This window comes from Triplophysa dalaica, chromosome 18 (genome assembly GCF_015846415.1).
Source record: "Triplophysa dalaica isolate WHDGS20190420 chromosome 18, ASM1584641v1, whole genome shotgun sequence".
Taxonomy (NCBI): Eukaryota; Metazoa; Chordata; class Actinopteri; order Cypriniformes; family Nemacheilidae; genus Triplophysa; species Triplophysa dalaica.
Genome location: NC_079559.1, coordinates 446,906 through 463,824, shown reverse-complemented (window position 1 = coordinate 463,824; position 16,919 = coordinate 446,906). Strand labels below are relative to the sequence as shown.

At 38.9% G+C, this 16,919-nt stretch overlaps 2 protein-coding genes across 10 annotated transcripts; both read left to right on the top strand.

Moving 5' to 3' along the window:
- The first annotated feature begins 90 nt into the window (after positions 1–90).
- On the top strand, positions 91–2,985 carry prxl2c (peroxiredoxin like 2C). Its single transcript, XM_056729527.1, has 6 exons — positions 91–758; positions 1,449–1,517; positions 1,626–1,679; positions 1,896–2,001; positions 2,449–2,583; positions 2,657–2,985. The coding sequence occupies exons 1-6, from the start codon at positions 573–575 to the stop codon at positions 2,782–2,784; spliced, it is 678 nt and encodes a 225-aa protein (XP_056585505.1). The 5' UTR covers positions 91–572; the 3' UTR covers positions 2,785–2,985.
- Positions 2,986–3,832: 847 nt separating this feature from the next.
- On the top strand, positions 3,833–15,897 carry cdc14b (cell division cycle 14B). 9 transcript variants are annotated; one of them, XR_008909538.1, is made up of 16 exons: positions 3,833–4,074; positions 5,156–5,246; positions 5,377–5,641; positions 5,814–5,890; positions 6,082–6,148; positions 6,231–6,293; positions 6,949–7,036; positions 7,194–7,424; positions 7,533–7,671; positions 7,766–7,931; positions 8,020–8,123; positions 13,016–13,063; positions 13,668–13,721; positions 13,820–13,986; positions 15,088–15,138; positions 15,277–15,897. XR_008909538.1 is itself a non-coding variant. In XM_056773436.1 (16 exons), exons 1-15 carry the CDS (start codon positions 3,978–3,980, stop codon positions 13,977–13,979), a joined length of 1,554 nt encoding a protein of 517 aa, XP_056629414.1. In that variant the 5' UTR covers positions 3,833–3,977; the 3' UTR covers positions 13,980–13,986; positions 15,277–15,887. The 9 variants fall into 9 exon arrangements, 7 of the variants coding, with proteins under 7 accessions (XP_056629414.1, XP_056629413.1, XP_056629412.1 ...); XR_008909537.1 differs by having other exon boundaries at positions 15,073–15,138; XM_056773436.1 differs by lacking the exon at positions 15,088–15,138 and having other exon boundaries at positions 5,377–5,452; positions 5,549–5,641; positions 15,277–15,887.
- The last annotated feature ends 1,022 nt before the right edge of the window (positions 15,898–16,919 follow it).

Genomic DNA, 16,919 nt, shown 5'->3' with positions numbered 1-16,919 from the left:
CATGTGGCTTAAAGGGATAATGTGAAGAATCGCAACAAGCTTTAAAATACTCACGATAACCGAACGGATCCTCACTTTTGTCATCTTTTTTTATCTTTTCAAGTGGCTTTTTTGCAAAGTTTTAAAAAAGAGACGCACTTTAAAACAACCAGTCCAAATAATTCTTAACAAACGATCAAGTTTCCCTGCATTTGCCTGAGGAGTCCAAATCATTTCGCGAATCGGTTCGTTCGAACAACGATAACGCGATTCATATGAATCATTCAAGCTTTTCACGTTTGTGGTAAACGTCATTTTGGTTTATCACTAACATTTTCCCTAATTCTCGTTTTATTTTGCTCAAAATATAATAAAATATATATTGCGGGTCGGTTCGGCCGAAACATTAAAAAAGAAACGCCATTCATTCCATGAAGTCAGTTAACATTGGAAAAGATGTGACGTGTGAAGTTTTTAAAGTAAAACAGGGCGGATTCGGGTGTGTATACTGTACATGATCCAGCAGGAAAGGGCGTTCAGCATCATTCCATCCTAAAAATAACTCCTGTCCTGGAAACTGAACTTCCATTGCAATGGCCACCTCTCCACCCATAATAACCGGACAGATCGTTCGGTCCGAACTACAGGAATGCAGTCTGTGTTCACATGATCTCTGCTTATCTGATGTGAATGACTGTCTGGTGTATGATCGACATGGCGTTAAGACAACTTTCCAGAGTTTGTTTCGGCACAAAAAATCAATAATCGTTTTCGTGAGGGTAAGAGAGGTCTATCTCATCATATGTGTGTTGTTGTAATGCTCATTCAGGACTCTAGAGCAATCTGAATACATTACCAGTATTGTCCTGAAATGTTCTTGGATTGATTTAACGACATTACACTGTCATTTATTTAATTTAGCACAATTTCTTATTAGAATCCGTTGTTGATTATATAGACATTTTTCTTACGGCCAGGTATTTTAAAGTCCAAGTAAAATTAAAAATGACAATTCTTATTTTTTTATTAAATATTGCAGCGTTATAGTAAATAGCTTATCAATGTGGGTCATTTTCTTTTTTTTTATTCACGTAGCCTCATTTTAGTTAAAATCAGAAAATGCACTTCCGCCATGAAATGTGCACTTATCTGCCTCAAATGACGTAAATAAGACGGCTTGGGTGGAGCATCCGTTATCTCCTCCTCTTCAATTGTCAATCTGCTGCCAGTGTCTTTACACATGTTATCAAGCCACGCCCACTAATTTTCTCCTGTGAAATTCCTTTTCGCTCGAAGAGCTGTCAGAATACGAAAGTAAAAACGCTCGCCACTTCCGGTTCACAGGGATTTTAATGACAAAATACTAACGTTTAAAACACCATTGAAATGTGTTAGAAAATATATATAAAATATAAATCATTTGAGTTATTCAACTGCCTTGTTTTGACTACTTTTAACATATTTTACAGAATTTCTTGTGCTTCACATGCAAAGAATATGTAGAAGACTTGGGTAAAATACCTCGGGATATGCTGCAGGTGAGAGGGGGTAATGTTAGGAAAATAGATTATTATTAAATGTTCAACATTTATTGTGTATCCATGACATAATATTGTATTCATATTTCTCTCTTTGCACAAATTCAGGAATCCAATGTGAGATTGGTAGTGATTGGCCAGTCATTGTATACTCACATTGAAGTAAGTTCCAATAATTCACATCAGAACAATGGATAGGTCAACATAACAGACTTCAATATTTGCCTGTTGAAAGTCACATTAGGACAATAAGAGATTATGTCTGAACTACTGAGCATGACAGTGTTTTTAATGTTCAGCAATATTCTGGTCTTCCGCTGTGAGTTTGTTGACTGGGAGAGTGTAAACAACAGATTATTTTACCATCGTGTCATTTAGGGATTCTGCTCTCTGACTGGCTATCCCCATGAGATATATGTTGATCCAGAGAGACACGTTTACAAAAAACTTGGCATGAGAAGAGGAGAGACGTACATGGAGAACTGTAAGATGCACCAGTGGTTTGTGTTTTTACCGCACCTCATTCATGTTATTTTGATGTATTAACATTCATTTCGTTTCTCTGGCACAAGAACAATGGATTGTAATTTCAGTCATGTGTTCATAAACAAATATACTTTATTTATTTAAACAGGGTGCAGAAACATCTTAAATTTAGTTTATAAGATAAACATTTTCCAACATACTTGAATAGTTTATATGATAAGCAGACTAATACTGAGTTTAAACATATTTTATATAAAGCAACACTTTAATACTTTTGTTCACAGCTCCGCCATGTGGTTGATTACTGTTACTCAGATAGCAGCGGCAGTAGAATACATCCAGTTAAGAGCTGTTCTACCACTGAAATCATTTTAGAGACATTATTTTAAGGTCGAAAAACTACAAAGTGTTGCTTTAATGAAGTAAAATTAATCTGCCTTTATAGCTTCCAAAAGTCCACACGTGAAATCCAGTTTGTTAGTGGGCAGTCTGAAGAGCATGTGGCGTGCCATGACCAGCCCCCTGTTCGACTTTCAAGGAGATCCACAGCAGCAAGGAGGAGCCGTTATTGTAGGCCCAGGTGAAAACACTTCTTCAGAAAAATCCTGTTATATTAACACCTTGTTTTTAACTCAATGTTTTTGCCGTCACAGGTCCGAAGGTTCATTTTGTCCATTTTGACATGAATCGTTTCGACCACATGCCAATCAACTGGTTGCTTCAGCTAGCAGGTCTTCAAACGCTGGACTTCAGTGATTCAACTAAAGTCATTGACATCTGATTCAATATGATTGATTCTGTGTTTGCAGCTATTTAAATTATGTGTTTAAACTGTAGATTAATTTAATGTAATTGTGTATATTTTGCTTAACTGAATTTATTCAATGACTGTATTGTATTACTGTTAATTACAACCAAAGACTGTTGTACCTCACGCATGGAATTTCAAACAAGCAGCAGATGTGGTTATTAAACTGGCACGTGAAACACATGAAATGGATTGAGACGAACTTTATTGGGGTGATTCTCACTAAACCTTTAACCACAAACGCTTAGAAAAAAATGTAACGTGTTTCTTTTGTACATAGTTATGAACATGAAAGATTATGTTTTTAACCATCTTAATTCTGAATACATACTTTTCTTTACAGAGAATTTTTTTATATTTTTCAAAAGAAAAATGTAATTCCTTAGTTTCCCAGACAAGGATTATCTTAAACTATGGTTTTAGTTAAATTAGGAAAATTACATTATTTTTAAAAACATACTCTCTAAACAAAACAATTTTGACACTATTTTAAGACATGTCAGTGCAAGTTCTTTTCATTCAAGACAACTCAGGGGTGCTTTCCCACACAGGGATGCTTTTACATCAGAATTTAGGCCTTAGTAAAATAAGGATGTTTAAGTAGTTTTATAAACATGGCATGCAAAAAACATAACGTGTGTGCATTTTGAGACAAAACAATGGCACTGATGTATTTAAGGATATGTCAATGCAAGTTGTTTTCAGTTTAGACAGCTCTAACTTTTACTTTAGTCTAGGACTAGACTTAAACTCTGCACGGGAAAACAACCCTATAACATTTAAGTTAGTCTGGGACCAATCGAGGCTTAAGCCTTGTCTGGGATACACAGACACACACATGGACCTTTAATCAGCAACAAAATACTAATGTGATCCTTATAAAGTCGCTTTGACAAGATTTATTGTTTTAAAATCGCTGAAACTATTCAAGAAACAAAAAAATCTTTATATATGTGACGTAGGTTAAGGTTCAGTCAGGACCCGTATGGTGGGCTGGCGCAGTGACGTCACACGCAAGGCTTTCGGAAACTTGCCTTTCACACGTCACCGGCAGGACAACTGGCCTAAATACCGTCTGCACTACAGCGCACGGAGCAATGCGAAATAAAACAGAAATTCTGCATCCACTCGTGTTCAGAACGCAATCGGTTCATGCATAGATCAGCATGAAGCGCAAGAGCGAGCGACGGGGCGAGTCCAGCAAAAGACTCTGCGCCTCACTGAGGGAAGAGACCAAAAGCGATGTTTACGTCCACATCACAGGTAAACAAACTACAAACGCCCCTAAAACCGCAGTGTTGTGATGTGAATCCTGTCAGCGGTTTATCGCACCGGATTGACAGTGAGATTTTATGCATTTTCTTCACCACAGTGCACTGATTTTGCTGCGAAAACGAAGACACTTGTGTTGTTTATTAATACGAAATTGCACGTCCTGTTGCAAACTGGAACTGCAGCGTTAACCTTGTTTTTGCATTTGCATGCGTTACATGAACTACATGAACTTGAGCACACAGCTGCTTTTTGTTGTTCGGTTCGCTTCATTCTCAACACAGTAGCTCGAAACGTGACGTCACCTCAGACAAACGTTCTATTGGTCAGTCGACACTTCTCTCCTAGCAACGGCTTCGGCTACGTGCCAATTGGATTCGAAATCATTCCGTTGTGCGATTTAAATTCTAAGGGGAGGGACTTGGCGTGATTGACGTGTCGGCGGTGCAGCTGTAGCCTATCGGTAGGCAGGAAAGGGCGGACTTTAAACCGCAATGAACTGTATTCACATTTCTCAATTGAGACTGAAGATCAGCGTCCGTTGTTGTTTCATTCGTTGTGTTTTAAACGGACATATTTCGTTTGCCGCTGATTTTGAAGTGTGCAACAAATAAAAAATACATGAATTTTACATTTTCTTTGAATTTTGAGCATTTACTGTGACTTCACTCTGGACGAATTGCGGTGTTTTGTTTGTACGGGTTGGCATTATTGGATAAGTGTGAAACAATTCTTAAGTTGAAATAATGAATCGAAACGATGTATCCAAGGAGAACTGTGACGTGTCTAACACCGTTGAGTTGATTAAAGGTGAGCGTTTATTCTGTATGTGTCTCTGAAACGCTTTGACTTTGTAAGTTCATGTGTAGAGACAGAACAGTGGATTTGTCTCTCGTGTGATGATGATCACTCACTTCCGGGACGCGGATTCAAATCTGTACGACCAATGAGCGGATTCATGTCTGTGTTTACATTCAATATTCTGAGTGCAAGAAATACACAAATCTCATGATATTTCTTTATAGATTTCTTCATTTGTGCACTCAGTATCGCCTCTCTCGGTCTCTTTCAGATCAGCTGTATTTTGCTGTTGTCCGTCAGAAGTTGAGGACTTCACCTGACAGACATTATTTTTGCATTGATGAAGAACTCGCTTATGAAAAGTATGTAGTAAAATCGTGCATTTCGTGTATTTTATGAATGAACTTGCTGGACTTTAACATGGCCATGTGAATGCTGACTGTGCAGTTCAGAGTGCTCTCATTGACCTCTCTGATTTTTATATTTGAACAGCTTCTATGCAGACTTTGGCCCGCTCAACCTGGCCATGTTTTATCACTTCTGTTGCAAACTCAACAAGAAACTGAAGGTAACAAAACAAACACACAACATGATACTGTTCTACAAAATGCTGTCTTCATTCCTTGTGTGTAACACGCATTCTGAACGTGTGTTTTTATGGCAGTCTTGTGCTCTTACGAAGAAGAAGATTGTGTTTTACACATGTGGTGACAGAAAGAAACAGGCCAATGCTGCGTATTTGATCGGCTCATATGCTGTAAGTGTGTGTCACAGCTGGATATTTTCTCTTTGTTCAGCTTTGTCAAAATCGAATGAAATTCTGAAGATGCATTTGTAACAGTGATTTTTATGAAGAATAAACTCAACATCTGGTTTCTTTAAATGTGGTTGTTGCACTAAAATCCACCCTTTTGTTTGTTTTGCTGAAGGTCATGCATCTACAGAAAACACCAGAAGAAGCCTACAGTCTTCTGCTCTCTCAAAATGCATCTTACCTTCCTTTCAGGTGATGATTAAATTTGTTTTTACATCTACTGCTTGAACACAAAACTGATTTCTGATGTTAGTAAACATCAGGGTATGGTATATGACTCTTGAAAATAAATGGTAGCGTATTTGTAACGCTTCTCCTTCAGTCAGTTATTTAATTTCTGGTCATCTTTGAATTCTGTGATGTTTTTAATTTACATTTAACAGAGACGCATCTTTTGGAACCTGCATGTACAATCTGAATATTCTTGACTGTCTGCGGGCTGTTCACAAGGTAATGCAGATTCTCTCTAAGACACAACAGTTGTGTTATCTAACAGTATATGATCACTCATGATGACGTGTCTGTGTTAAAGGCCCTTGAGTTTGGCTGGCTGGATTTCTCAAAGTTCAACGTGGATGAATATGAACACTACGAGGTCAGTTTTTGCAATGATAAACTATCACAAACTGGCTTGTCTCGCACGTTTGCTGCTTTTTGCAGCTTAATGTCCCATTGAAATTAAGAATGACAATCCTGCAGCGTTTATAGTAAATAGTTGATCAATGTGGGTCGTTCTCTTTTAAAAATTCAGGTACCCTCATGATATTTAGGTAAATTATGAAAATGCAATACCGTCCCTGTAATGCCTATCCATCTCTATTGACGTAAATTCGACGGCTTGGTTGGATCATCAGTTAATCCTCCACTTTAACTTTTATTCTGCTGCTAGTTTCATTTCAAAATCAATGCAACAGCTATTTTACACGTCCATCGATTCGCAAGCCACGCCCACTAATTTTCTCCTTTGAAATTCTTTTTCACTCGGAATTTTTGTTTTGTTTTCACTTGTGATAAAAATGATCGCAACTTCCGGTTCATGTGGAATTTAGACTGGCCAAGAACCGCCCACTTAGACAGGAAGAGCTGTGTGACATTATCACGTGAAAACAGAGGTGTAATGCATCACATATAGTTGTCCTTTTTTTTGGTGTGCAATACACATGAGACGGCTACTGAACTATGAGTTAAGATGACGTGCTGTCAGACGTGAGGCGTCTACATCTGTTTCATGTTTTTTTGTTTGTTTGCAGAGGGCAGAGAACGGAGATTTTAACTGGATCATCCCAGGGAAGTTTCTGGCCTTCAGCGGTCCTCATCCAAAAAGCAAAATTGAGAACGGTGCGTGAAGAAAACGTGTCCCGGATGATAACGGCAATGCGCACTTGTTTCCGTCCTGAGTTATTATAAAATATGAATGAATTGCCTGCAGCACTTAGTCTCTTCTGTGCCTGCCACTGCATTTAAAAACAAACTGAACCTGTTATGTCTTCATCAGGATACCCTCTTCACGCCCCTGAAGCCTATTTCCCGTACTTCAGGAAGCACGACATCACCACCATCATTCGTCTCAACAAGAAAATGTACGACGCCAAACGTTTCACAGATATGGGCTTCAGCCATCATGACCTGTTCTTTGTGGACGGTAGCACGCCCAATGACGTCATCCTCACAAAGTTCCTGAACATCTGTGAGAATGCAGAAGGAGGGATCGCTGTTCACTGTAAAGGTACGAGGTCATGACCTCATGAGGAGAAACTTGTTTTTCTCAATGCTTTGTTTTCTGATGCGGAGCACTAAACTGGGATCTTAATGTAAAGCGCACGTTTGTGTTCAGCGGGTTTGGGCCGGACGGGTACCCTGATCGCCTGTTACATGATGAAACACTTCAGAATAACAGCAGCTGAAGCCATCGCATGGATCAGGATCTGCAGACCCGGTTCAGTCATCGGACCTCAGCAGAACTTCACTGAAGGGTGAGCGATGTCTGTTGTTTCATCAATGCTTGATATATTTGTATGTGATGTATCCCATCAGTAACGCTTGTTTACACGCGTCTCAATGTCACAGGAAGCAGTCGAGTCTCTGGGCCGAGGGTGATCTGTACCGACGAAAAATAAATGAGGACGAGAACAGCTCCAGCAGAACCGCAGTGTCCGGAATCCTGTCAGGGGTTGAAGACATCTCCATCAATGAAACCAACAAGAACATATCACTGAGAAAAACTTCTGAGTCTGTGAGTAACTCCTGCTCGCGCCCACCTCACTCACGACACATCTTTGATCTGGATTATTAAAATGGCTGATTGCATATTTCATCTTCAGCACACCGAGGAAGAGGATGAGGACTGCGGTGTTCCCACACAAGGTGACAAACTCAGAGCTCTGAAGAGCACGAGACAGTCCAGAGCATCGACGGGTTCATTATCGTAAGTTCTTGTCTATATACATGTAGTCGTCTGAAGCGCAGGTGTCCACCGGTGCACGAGGACGCGTCTGTCAATAAGTCATCATACATGTACTAGAAACATTGATAAACTTACATTTAGATAATGGATGAATTTTCAATGACAGACCTCACGATTAGTATGTCACCTGAACTTTATCATCTCTTTTGCCAATTTGATCATTTCTAAACTTTCGAAAACTCTAAAGATTTGTTAGTCTGGACCAGTGGACATGTGCTGCCAGAAGAGCGTTTAACCCATCACACATCAAGTTAATCTTTCGATTCCACGGGTGTTTTCTCAGGGATGTGCATGTGTACACAAAGAGAGAGAGTTCTCCTGGCATACGTGTAAATGAACGCATGTTTCAGCTCACAGTTAAAGAAACAACTCGTCTAAACTCTGTCATTATTTACACTCTCTCACGTCAGGCTTTTTTCTGTGGACCGGAAGGAGGTTTTTTAAATCTATGATTCAGGCAAAATCTCCTCATGTTTTACTGGCCCTCAAGGCATCCTTAAAGAATATGATTTTCATCTGGAAGAACAACGCACTTGTTGTTATAATCCTAAGTATCATTTCACTTATAAGATTTAGAATGGGAGTGGGTGGTAGTTGACTTTTTGAAGGTCCAAAAAGTTACATCCATTGATCAAAGAACAGCTCGACACGGCTCTGTGGTCTTAACAAAGGTCTTCTGACACCAAACAATGCATTTTTTTAAGAGTACATAACGCAGGATTTTTAAGGTCCTATTTTGGTTTATGGAGTGTCCAACAATAAGTTTATGTACATAGGTGTTAAAACACCATTATTTCGTAACAATAGTCGGTTATTCTTGCCTTACTTCTTGACTGACTCTCAAATGATTCGTTACATGATTCATCCATCCAATCCCCTCCTTTCCGCTAGTCTAGTCTGCTGTGATTGGTCAAACGGTCTAGTCTGCTGTGATTGGTCTACTGCAAATGAGGCTCATGAGCGACCATGTTTGGGGTAGAAGAGTGAAGGGCATTCCTAGCAAAACGTATTAGCGGGACTATATGTAGTGATGTAAATCAGCAGTGGCTGGGGAATCGGACTAGAGATCCAAGCCAGTAACTTTGTTATTCATTCACATTTGGATTTACAACTTGACAGACTGCTTACTTTCAAACACAGCAACATAACACACTGCTTGAAATGTAATTTTCATGATCTCATGTTGTGTACCAATAAAAAAAGTTGTTTTGAGTCAATAGGATGTCGCTCCTTTACGTGGAAGTATTTGTTACCGTCATTTCCCAGAAAGCAAGCATCAATGCACGCCCAGCCGTGGGATAACGGATGCTAGACATTAACGTTACTAGCGCTGTCAATATGGATATTTCACTTAAACAAACTGTTCGATTCTTTTCATAAAACCACAGAGCCGTGTCCAGCTGTTTCTCTGATCGATGGATGTACTTTTTGGACCTTAAAAAGTCAACAACAATCCACTCCCATTCTACCGGTTGGAAGTAAAATTATAGGGAAATTTAGATTCAGTTGTGAAATATCCCTTTAAGAATCTCTGCACAGCACGTGTGACCTTACATGTAATGAAAGATCAGCCCAGTCAAAAAGAGTCAAATATTATCTTTAGTCGTGAAGAGCTGCTTTCTGTTCCACAACGTTGTGTGTGTGTTGGTAATGACAGAAGTGTTTGTGTGAACTGTTTCTTTAAATGTAAATTCAGTGTGTGAAGTAGTCCCTAGTTTGCCATCAGCCCATTGTGACTGAGTCTTCCTGTTAATAATTGTGCTGTCGAGACGAGAAACTCTTGTGTCAGACGTCAGGCGAGTGATAGTAAAATGGTGCAGCGTGTTTGGCTCGCTGTGGCCCGGCTGCTGTGTGCCGCTCAAACGGTAGCAGAGTAACGGGACGCTCGCTGTCTGTGACACGTGTCCGTCAGGTGAGTCCTGTGATGTCATCCCACGTGTGGCTGCTGCAGGCATTCATGTCACTGTAGGCATGTGACGGTATCAGATTCTTCATCATTCCTGGACCTATTTTTGCGGTTTTATCACCGTGTTGGGTTTCATTGTCTAAAACCGTTCATACAAGTGACGTTTCTGACCTGTATTTGTAAACTCAAATACAAAGAACACAACCGCAAAGAAGAAAAAAAATCTGAACATTTTCTGGCTGACATGTTGTACTGAGTCTCTTAGTTCTGATCTTAATTTGTGTCAGGAGTTATGTAGATTCAAAAACATAATGCATTTCTAACTGCACAAAATGTTCTTTACAGCAGTATATAGTATTATTGAATACCAGCACATGTCTATAACTCATTCTACTGAAAGTGACAGATTACATGACGACCGTCATGACCGTGTCATTTTATTCCAGTTAAATCCATCACTCTGACGCTGTTCTGATCTCCCTTTTAACATTTTCAGAGCTTCTGCAGTAACAAACAAGCATGCTCAACTAAAATGACATGATCTAACAACACAAGTGTTGCTTTGCGTGACGTTTTGTCATGTATGTGCTTAATATTTCATGCATGTCAGTTTTGTTACAGGCAGACTGAGGTCGTCTTTTTCACATGTACTGCACAAACTCAAAACCTCTCAGCTGTGAATCACACGCTCTTGTGTTTACAGAACAGAACCATCACTCATCAACAATATAGTCATAAAGGAAGACGTTTCTGCTTTTTTATATTCTCCGTATACACGTGCATTATGAGTTAATTCTAATCAAATCTTTTATTTATAGCAATTATGTGCTTGTCATTCTGGCACCTTGGAATTATAAGGTGCTATCAGACAGTTTTGTCAAAATTGAGTTGTTCACACACTCTGTGACAAACCATTTCCATCCTGTGATGCTTTTTTATATCATGTACATTTCGGGACTTTTAGAGAGCAAAAAGTTCACCTTACTTACTTCAACATTTCTTAGTCAAATCAGACGTAGATTTGTGTGGTTGGGGTTTCAAGAGCTGTTTCAGACAGGTCTGGACGAGCATTCGCTTTTTGATAGAATGCATCTTTTGTTCCCACACTTTCATTTCTGCAATTATACGTGTCTAATACATGCGTGGGCAACTTATTACACGCCAAAGACACAGAAAACAAAGATTCGCGGCATATGACCCCTGTAATAGTTTTAGAGCCGTTCAGTTTTGTGCTATGGCAACATTTCTAATTTTATTTCTTAAGTTTTTCCAGTAATATTTAGGCCTATATTTCCTTTGATGTAGTAAACAGAAATGTTTGAATATTTTGAAGATCTCAGGTTAAAATGTGTCTTGAGAACTCGTACCGGCAAAACCATTGACATGACACTGTCACAGACAGACGGGTGGGATGTTTGATGGTTCTGTGGTGTAATCCGAACAGCAGAATGTGAATGTGTTGTGAATGTGTTTTGTTGTGCAGATGCAGCGTTTTGTGGAAAAGACGAGTCTGGTGTGTTGTTGGTTTTGTGTTTTTGTTTTGTCTTCTAAATGTCACTCTTGTGTCTAGATGGCTGCTATCTGTGCTGCTCTCTGCTCTCTGTAGCCTTGTGTTCTGCTGGATGTTGTTTGGCTTCCCTTCCCTCCCTTACTGTGTAGACGGATTATAAATGATTTCTTCCGTCACGGTTAGCACTTCTCAGGACTGGACTGCTGTAAGTGTGCTCTGTCCGACCGTCCGTCTGTCTGTCTGTCTCAATGGAATTAAAAACTGACAAATATCACAGAGCTCTAAAGAAGAAGATCTGCTCTGTGTGGGAACGTCTGAGTTAAAGGAAGATTCTGGGTTTGAGTTAAACATAGTCACACATGCTCTGTCCAGAGTTTATTTTCATGTTTTGTGGCTGTGCTTTTATCACGGTTTGTGTTTTAATGTTTACTCACTGACCTCAGCTAGACAAACACTAACATTCATTTATTGGGACAACACTTTCTGCTTATCACAGTAAAATGTATTTTCTTTTAAACTGAAGATATCTGTTGTGATTTGCATTCGACATAAGAACTCTCAATAGCAGTAACGGTTTTAAGAATGAATTAAACCCAGAACATTCACTTATACCAGGAATTACTTGTGCTGTGCTGTAAGATTTCAGCTTTATTCATGAGGCAACAGAATGAAAAGACGCGGCAGATTCATTTTCTTGTGTTTTGCGTTAAAGGGCAAGTTCACCCAAAAATGAATATTCTGTCATCATTTACTCACCTTCAAGTTGTTCAAAGTCAGTATAAATGTCTTTGTTCTGATGAACACGGAGTAAGATATTTGGAAGAATGCATGTAACCGAACAGATCTCAGCACCCATTGACTCCCATAGTAAGAAAAAAAACAGCGGTAGTCAAAAGTGTCCCAGAACTGTTTGCTGCCCCACATTCTTCAAAATATCTTCTTTTGTGTTAAACAGGAAAAAATATGACAGAATTTTCATTTTTGGGTGGTCTTCCCCTTTAAGGAAAACCGTTAACCCCAAAATAAAATTAAACTTTTGAGAGAAGTTTTATTCGTGGGTGAATTATTTCTATGACTGATCTGAAAGCCCATTTGACAATATCAACATTGATCGTCATTTTTGACCTTCAACATGAAATTCACATTCACTACAGTCACCTTTGACTAGTTCATCAATGTGAACACGTATATGAATTGCACGAGGAGTGTTACGCGAATGAAACTGACCCTTCATCAGCTGTTAGATGCATCAGGTTCTCTTCCTGCTTCTGCTTGATGATGTCAAGCTTTTGATCCAATCAGAATCCTCCTGCAGCTTCACTCTCGTCGCATGTCTGCGCAGCACAGCTTTACAGATCAGACTGTGACCACCGCATCGGCTGTCAGCTCCGTTTCATTCTTTCTTCGTGACACTGAACTCTGTTTCTTTTCCTGCAGGTTGGAAGAAAACAAAATTCACACCATGTCAGCATCAAAGTCATTAAGGTAATTTTTAGTGGTTTATTTTTGTCTGCTACAAAATCAAAGTTCAATGTTACGTTGCTCTTGAATAACTAGAGTCGGCATATTGAGATCACATGACCAGGCTGAAATGTGAGCCTGGACAACAAAGCCTTATGTCTTATGGGTCAATTTTTCTAAATTAAGATGTTTACATCACCTGAAAGCTGTTAATTAAGCTTTCTATTGATGTATGAGTTGTTAGAATAAGATAATATCTGACTGAGATGCAACCGTTTAAAACTCTGGAATCTGAGGGAGCAAAAATCTAAATATTGAGAAATTTGCCTTTGAGTTTAATAATCGGGCACAGTGGCAGGACATCCACTCACAAAAATAAAGTTTTGATATATTTAAGGTTGGAAATTGACTAAATATCTTCATGGAACATGATCTTTACGTTATGTCCTAATGATTTTTGGAATAAAAGAAAAATCGGCCCATACAATGTATTTTTGTCTTTTACTCGAAATGTTCTAATGCTACTTAACAGTGGTTTTGTGATCCAGGGTCACAAACATTAATTTTATTGATGCTTCGGCATCGCTGAGTAAATGCACAGATGATTAATGTAAATCTTGTCTTCTAGTTCAGAGAAAAAGAGAAGGACTCGAGGTTCGCTCGGATCAAACAGAGCCAGCAGGTGTGTATAATGGTTCATGTGCTCTTAAAATGACTGAGAGTGTAAAAGCGTCTTGCCTGAGGCTCATGATTACAGTGGTGTTCATTTCCCTTTGACAGCCCGCTGTTACATTCAAGACTCGCCAAGTCTTTAGGCAGTTTGCACGTAATGAGCCGTGAGAAGGAGCGAGTGTTCTGTCAGGTTAACAGTAATTTCATCAAGCAGTCAAACGTGAAGCCTTTAAACCCAGTGAACAGTCGGCCAGAGGACTTCCTCTGATGTCTCAGTGAGTGTCCAGCGGGCTCAGAAACGCTCATCTTCAGCTTTTCTGCATGATTTAAAGGCCAGGGCCTGTATGTATAAATCCACTCGGAGTAAAATTTTACTCTTAAGTGTGTCATTCTAAGAATGACGTAGTTTCACTCTTATTCTTACACTTAAGTTTTGAAACTGCAATTTTTTACTTTTGCATCTCTGTCGACATCTCTGTTTGAAGAAGGAAATTGCAGGTTACTTTATGTATTTATCTTCATATTTAAATATGTTATATTACACACAAAAGCGTACAGCTCAATATATCAATCACTATTATAAGCTCAACGTTGTGAATCAGGGGAAGGTAGACAGACAGTTTTCAACACTGATTTTTATGTACTTGTCCAATAACAAAATCTTGGTTTATTTAACCCAAATAAGTTATGGATTGCAGCTAAATATACAGTATACATTTATATATTAATGTTCTGTCAGAATTAAGTAATGTCTTAATTCAGTCATGAATAAATGGTGCCATGATGTTGTGACTTCACCCTTGCCAGCTCCCTATCGGCTGATTCAGAGGTCAAGGATGGCCATTTTGTGTTTAAATCCTTGTAGTCCTTAATTTACAACACTTAACTCAGAACTTAAGAATCAGTCTTAAACTTAACTGAAAGTTGCTTTTAGGTTCTTTAAAAAGGTTCCTACTCTTAAAAAAGTCCTACTTCTTACTAAGAATTATTTGACACTTAACTTAGTTTAAAACAACTCTTAAGAGCATGTTTGAGAGGTTTTATACATACGGGCCCTGAGCTCTAGTCTCTCATGTCTGCTTGAACACTGTCCTCTGCTGGCCACGATGGCATCAAGCTCTGCTGTTTCAGGCACATACTTCACATGCTGGTGTTGTTTGGTAAAGTGAAAGATTGACGGGTCTGCAGATGGTCCTTGACTGGCATCTGGGATGTTTCCCCTTAAATGCCACGCGGTCGTATTTTGATTGATCAGATGATTCTTGACCACCTGTCGTGATGTTGATAACAGAATGAGATGAGTTTTGTAGTTTTAATGAGTTTTTATCTTTCTGCTGCGCTTGCATCTTTACCTGTAACAGACGATCTCTTTCCAGAAGAAGGACATCGCTTGACGCAATCCCATCGACACGCTTTCAGAGAGCATGGTATCCACTTTCCTTCTGTTTATCTTGGTCCTGCTTTACACTTCTCCGCTTCTGCATGCGCGTCTGTCGTCCGCTCTTCTTTACGCCACATGTTGATTTGCTCTGTGATGTTCACAAGTCTTTCTCTTGTTTTTCCAGTAACTCCATCTCCAAAGCTCGCGCTCCTCTCCTGCGCTGAAGACCGGAATCACATTTTGTTTTTAGTGCTTGTTTTGACGGAACCGCTCGACACTGAACAAAATTCTATGAGGAAACTGTGTTAAAGGAAAAAGTCAGCAAATGTCAACCATTTACATTTGACAAAGAGAGAGTATTTTAGCATCTAAAGTTGAGTTTTTATGCCGTTGTAAATATCATGTCAGAATCATGCCTTCGCTCTTATGTTACTAAACCTTTAAAGGTGTTTTAAATACTGTATACGGCGCTTTATTCTACACCTACAGCCATATGTGACGCATCTAATGTGAATCTCTCTCTCTCTTTCTCTCTCTCTGTGAATCATGGCTGAAAGGTGTGTATATATAGGCCACGTTTAACACTTAAATGGACTGTTGTTGTTTTTTCTTCTTGTAAATAATGCATATACCTTTATTTTGATGACCAAGTGAATTTAAACCCTGATGGTTTCATATATATGAAAGGATCTAAATCATTCTCATTTCAATAAATCCTTTCTGTTGCAAATGTGTTTGAGAATGAACATTCTTTTCTATTTCCGTTTCTTTACTCAGATGTGTTAATACCTGTTATTACACGGCTCATTTGAATGCTTGATTCTGATTGGCCAGTCGCGACATTCGAAGGGTTGCTGCAAATCTATTTATGGGATGCAGTTTAATATTTAACAAAAATGTATTATAAATATGTCTTTTAATAACATACATGACATTATATTTACAAAGATTAAACCAATTTGCCTGGTCGGGACGTTTGAACGTCGTTTCTTACTTTAAAACTGAAACTAAACGGCTTTTCCTTGCAGAAGGTCTGCATTTATAAAAAAACATCTTATCAAATATTTCAAATACACATTTCATGTCCAGTTTTTTTCTCATGTGGCAAGTTACAGTGTAATAAGCAGGATAATGTACAAGCAGGCGGTTGTTATCGCCAAATAAACCCCTTCAGTGTGACACAAGACCCTCCGCTTCACGTCCTGATCACACTGTCAGGGGTTATTTCTGTGATAACAACCGGCTGCCTGAACTTTATCACTTAATTAAATGTATACCACAGTGTTATATACTAAACAATATTGAATAAGTTATTAAATACTCTAATGTACTTTAAAATACGCATAAGGCTGCAGTAAGGTTCAAAACACTATGGTTTGGGTTAATTTTACCAGAGTTATTCTTCTACCAGAGAATTCTTTTCTAGAATACAAAGTGTTCGTCAGTATATTTCACGTGGGACTCGTGACGGGAAATAAACTTTCATTGATTATATAAAGATTAACGTCTGATGTCCAGTAAGTGATTAGTAGTAGGCCTAATACACACGGAGGTTGTAGCATGTTTATGTTTGAAGAGAATCTTTACTCGCATCATGTTTCATCTCTCAATGAATCTCACAAAAAGGCGGTTTGATTACGCAACTTTGGCGCCACGCTCGCTCCCGCCTTTCCCTTTAAATCAAAGTGAATGTAAACATTGTGCGCGGGAGAAGTGAGGAATGAACTCAACGCCCCTTTAAATATGAAAGAATCGATTCCATTGGTTGACGGTCCTGCCATTCAAGAAAGAGCGCGTTAACAATGACAAATAGAAATCCGGAATCCC

Excerpts from the sequence above, each read along its gene's own strand:
- prxl2c (XM_056729527.1), top strand. The coding sequence starts at position 573 with ATGGCCACCTCTCCACCCATAATAACCGGACAGATCGTTCGGTCCGAA. Across the intron at positions 759-1,448 it reads CAATAATCGTTTTCGTGAGG|AATTTCTTGTGCTTCACATG; the intron begins GTAAGAGAGGTC and ends CATATTTTACAG. Across the intron at positions 2,584-2,656 it reads AGCCGTTATTGTAGGCCCAG|GTCCGAAGGTTCATTTTGTC; the intron begins GTGAAAACACTT and ends TTGCCGTCACAG.
- cdc14b (XM_056773432.1), top strand. The coding sequence starts at position 3,978 with ATGAAGCGCAAGAGCGAGCGACGGGGCGAGTCCAGCAAAAGACTCTGC. Across the intron at positions 5,891-6,081 it reads GCATCTTACCTTCCTTTCAG|AGACGCATCTTTTGGAACCT; the intron begins GTGATGATTAAA and ends TACATTTAACAG. Across the intron at positions 6,149-6,230 it reads GTCTGCGGGCTGTTCACAAG|GCCCTTGAGTTTGGCTGGCT; the intron begins GTAATGCAGATT and ends TCTGTGTTAAAG.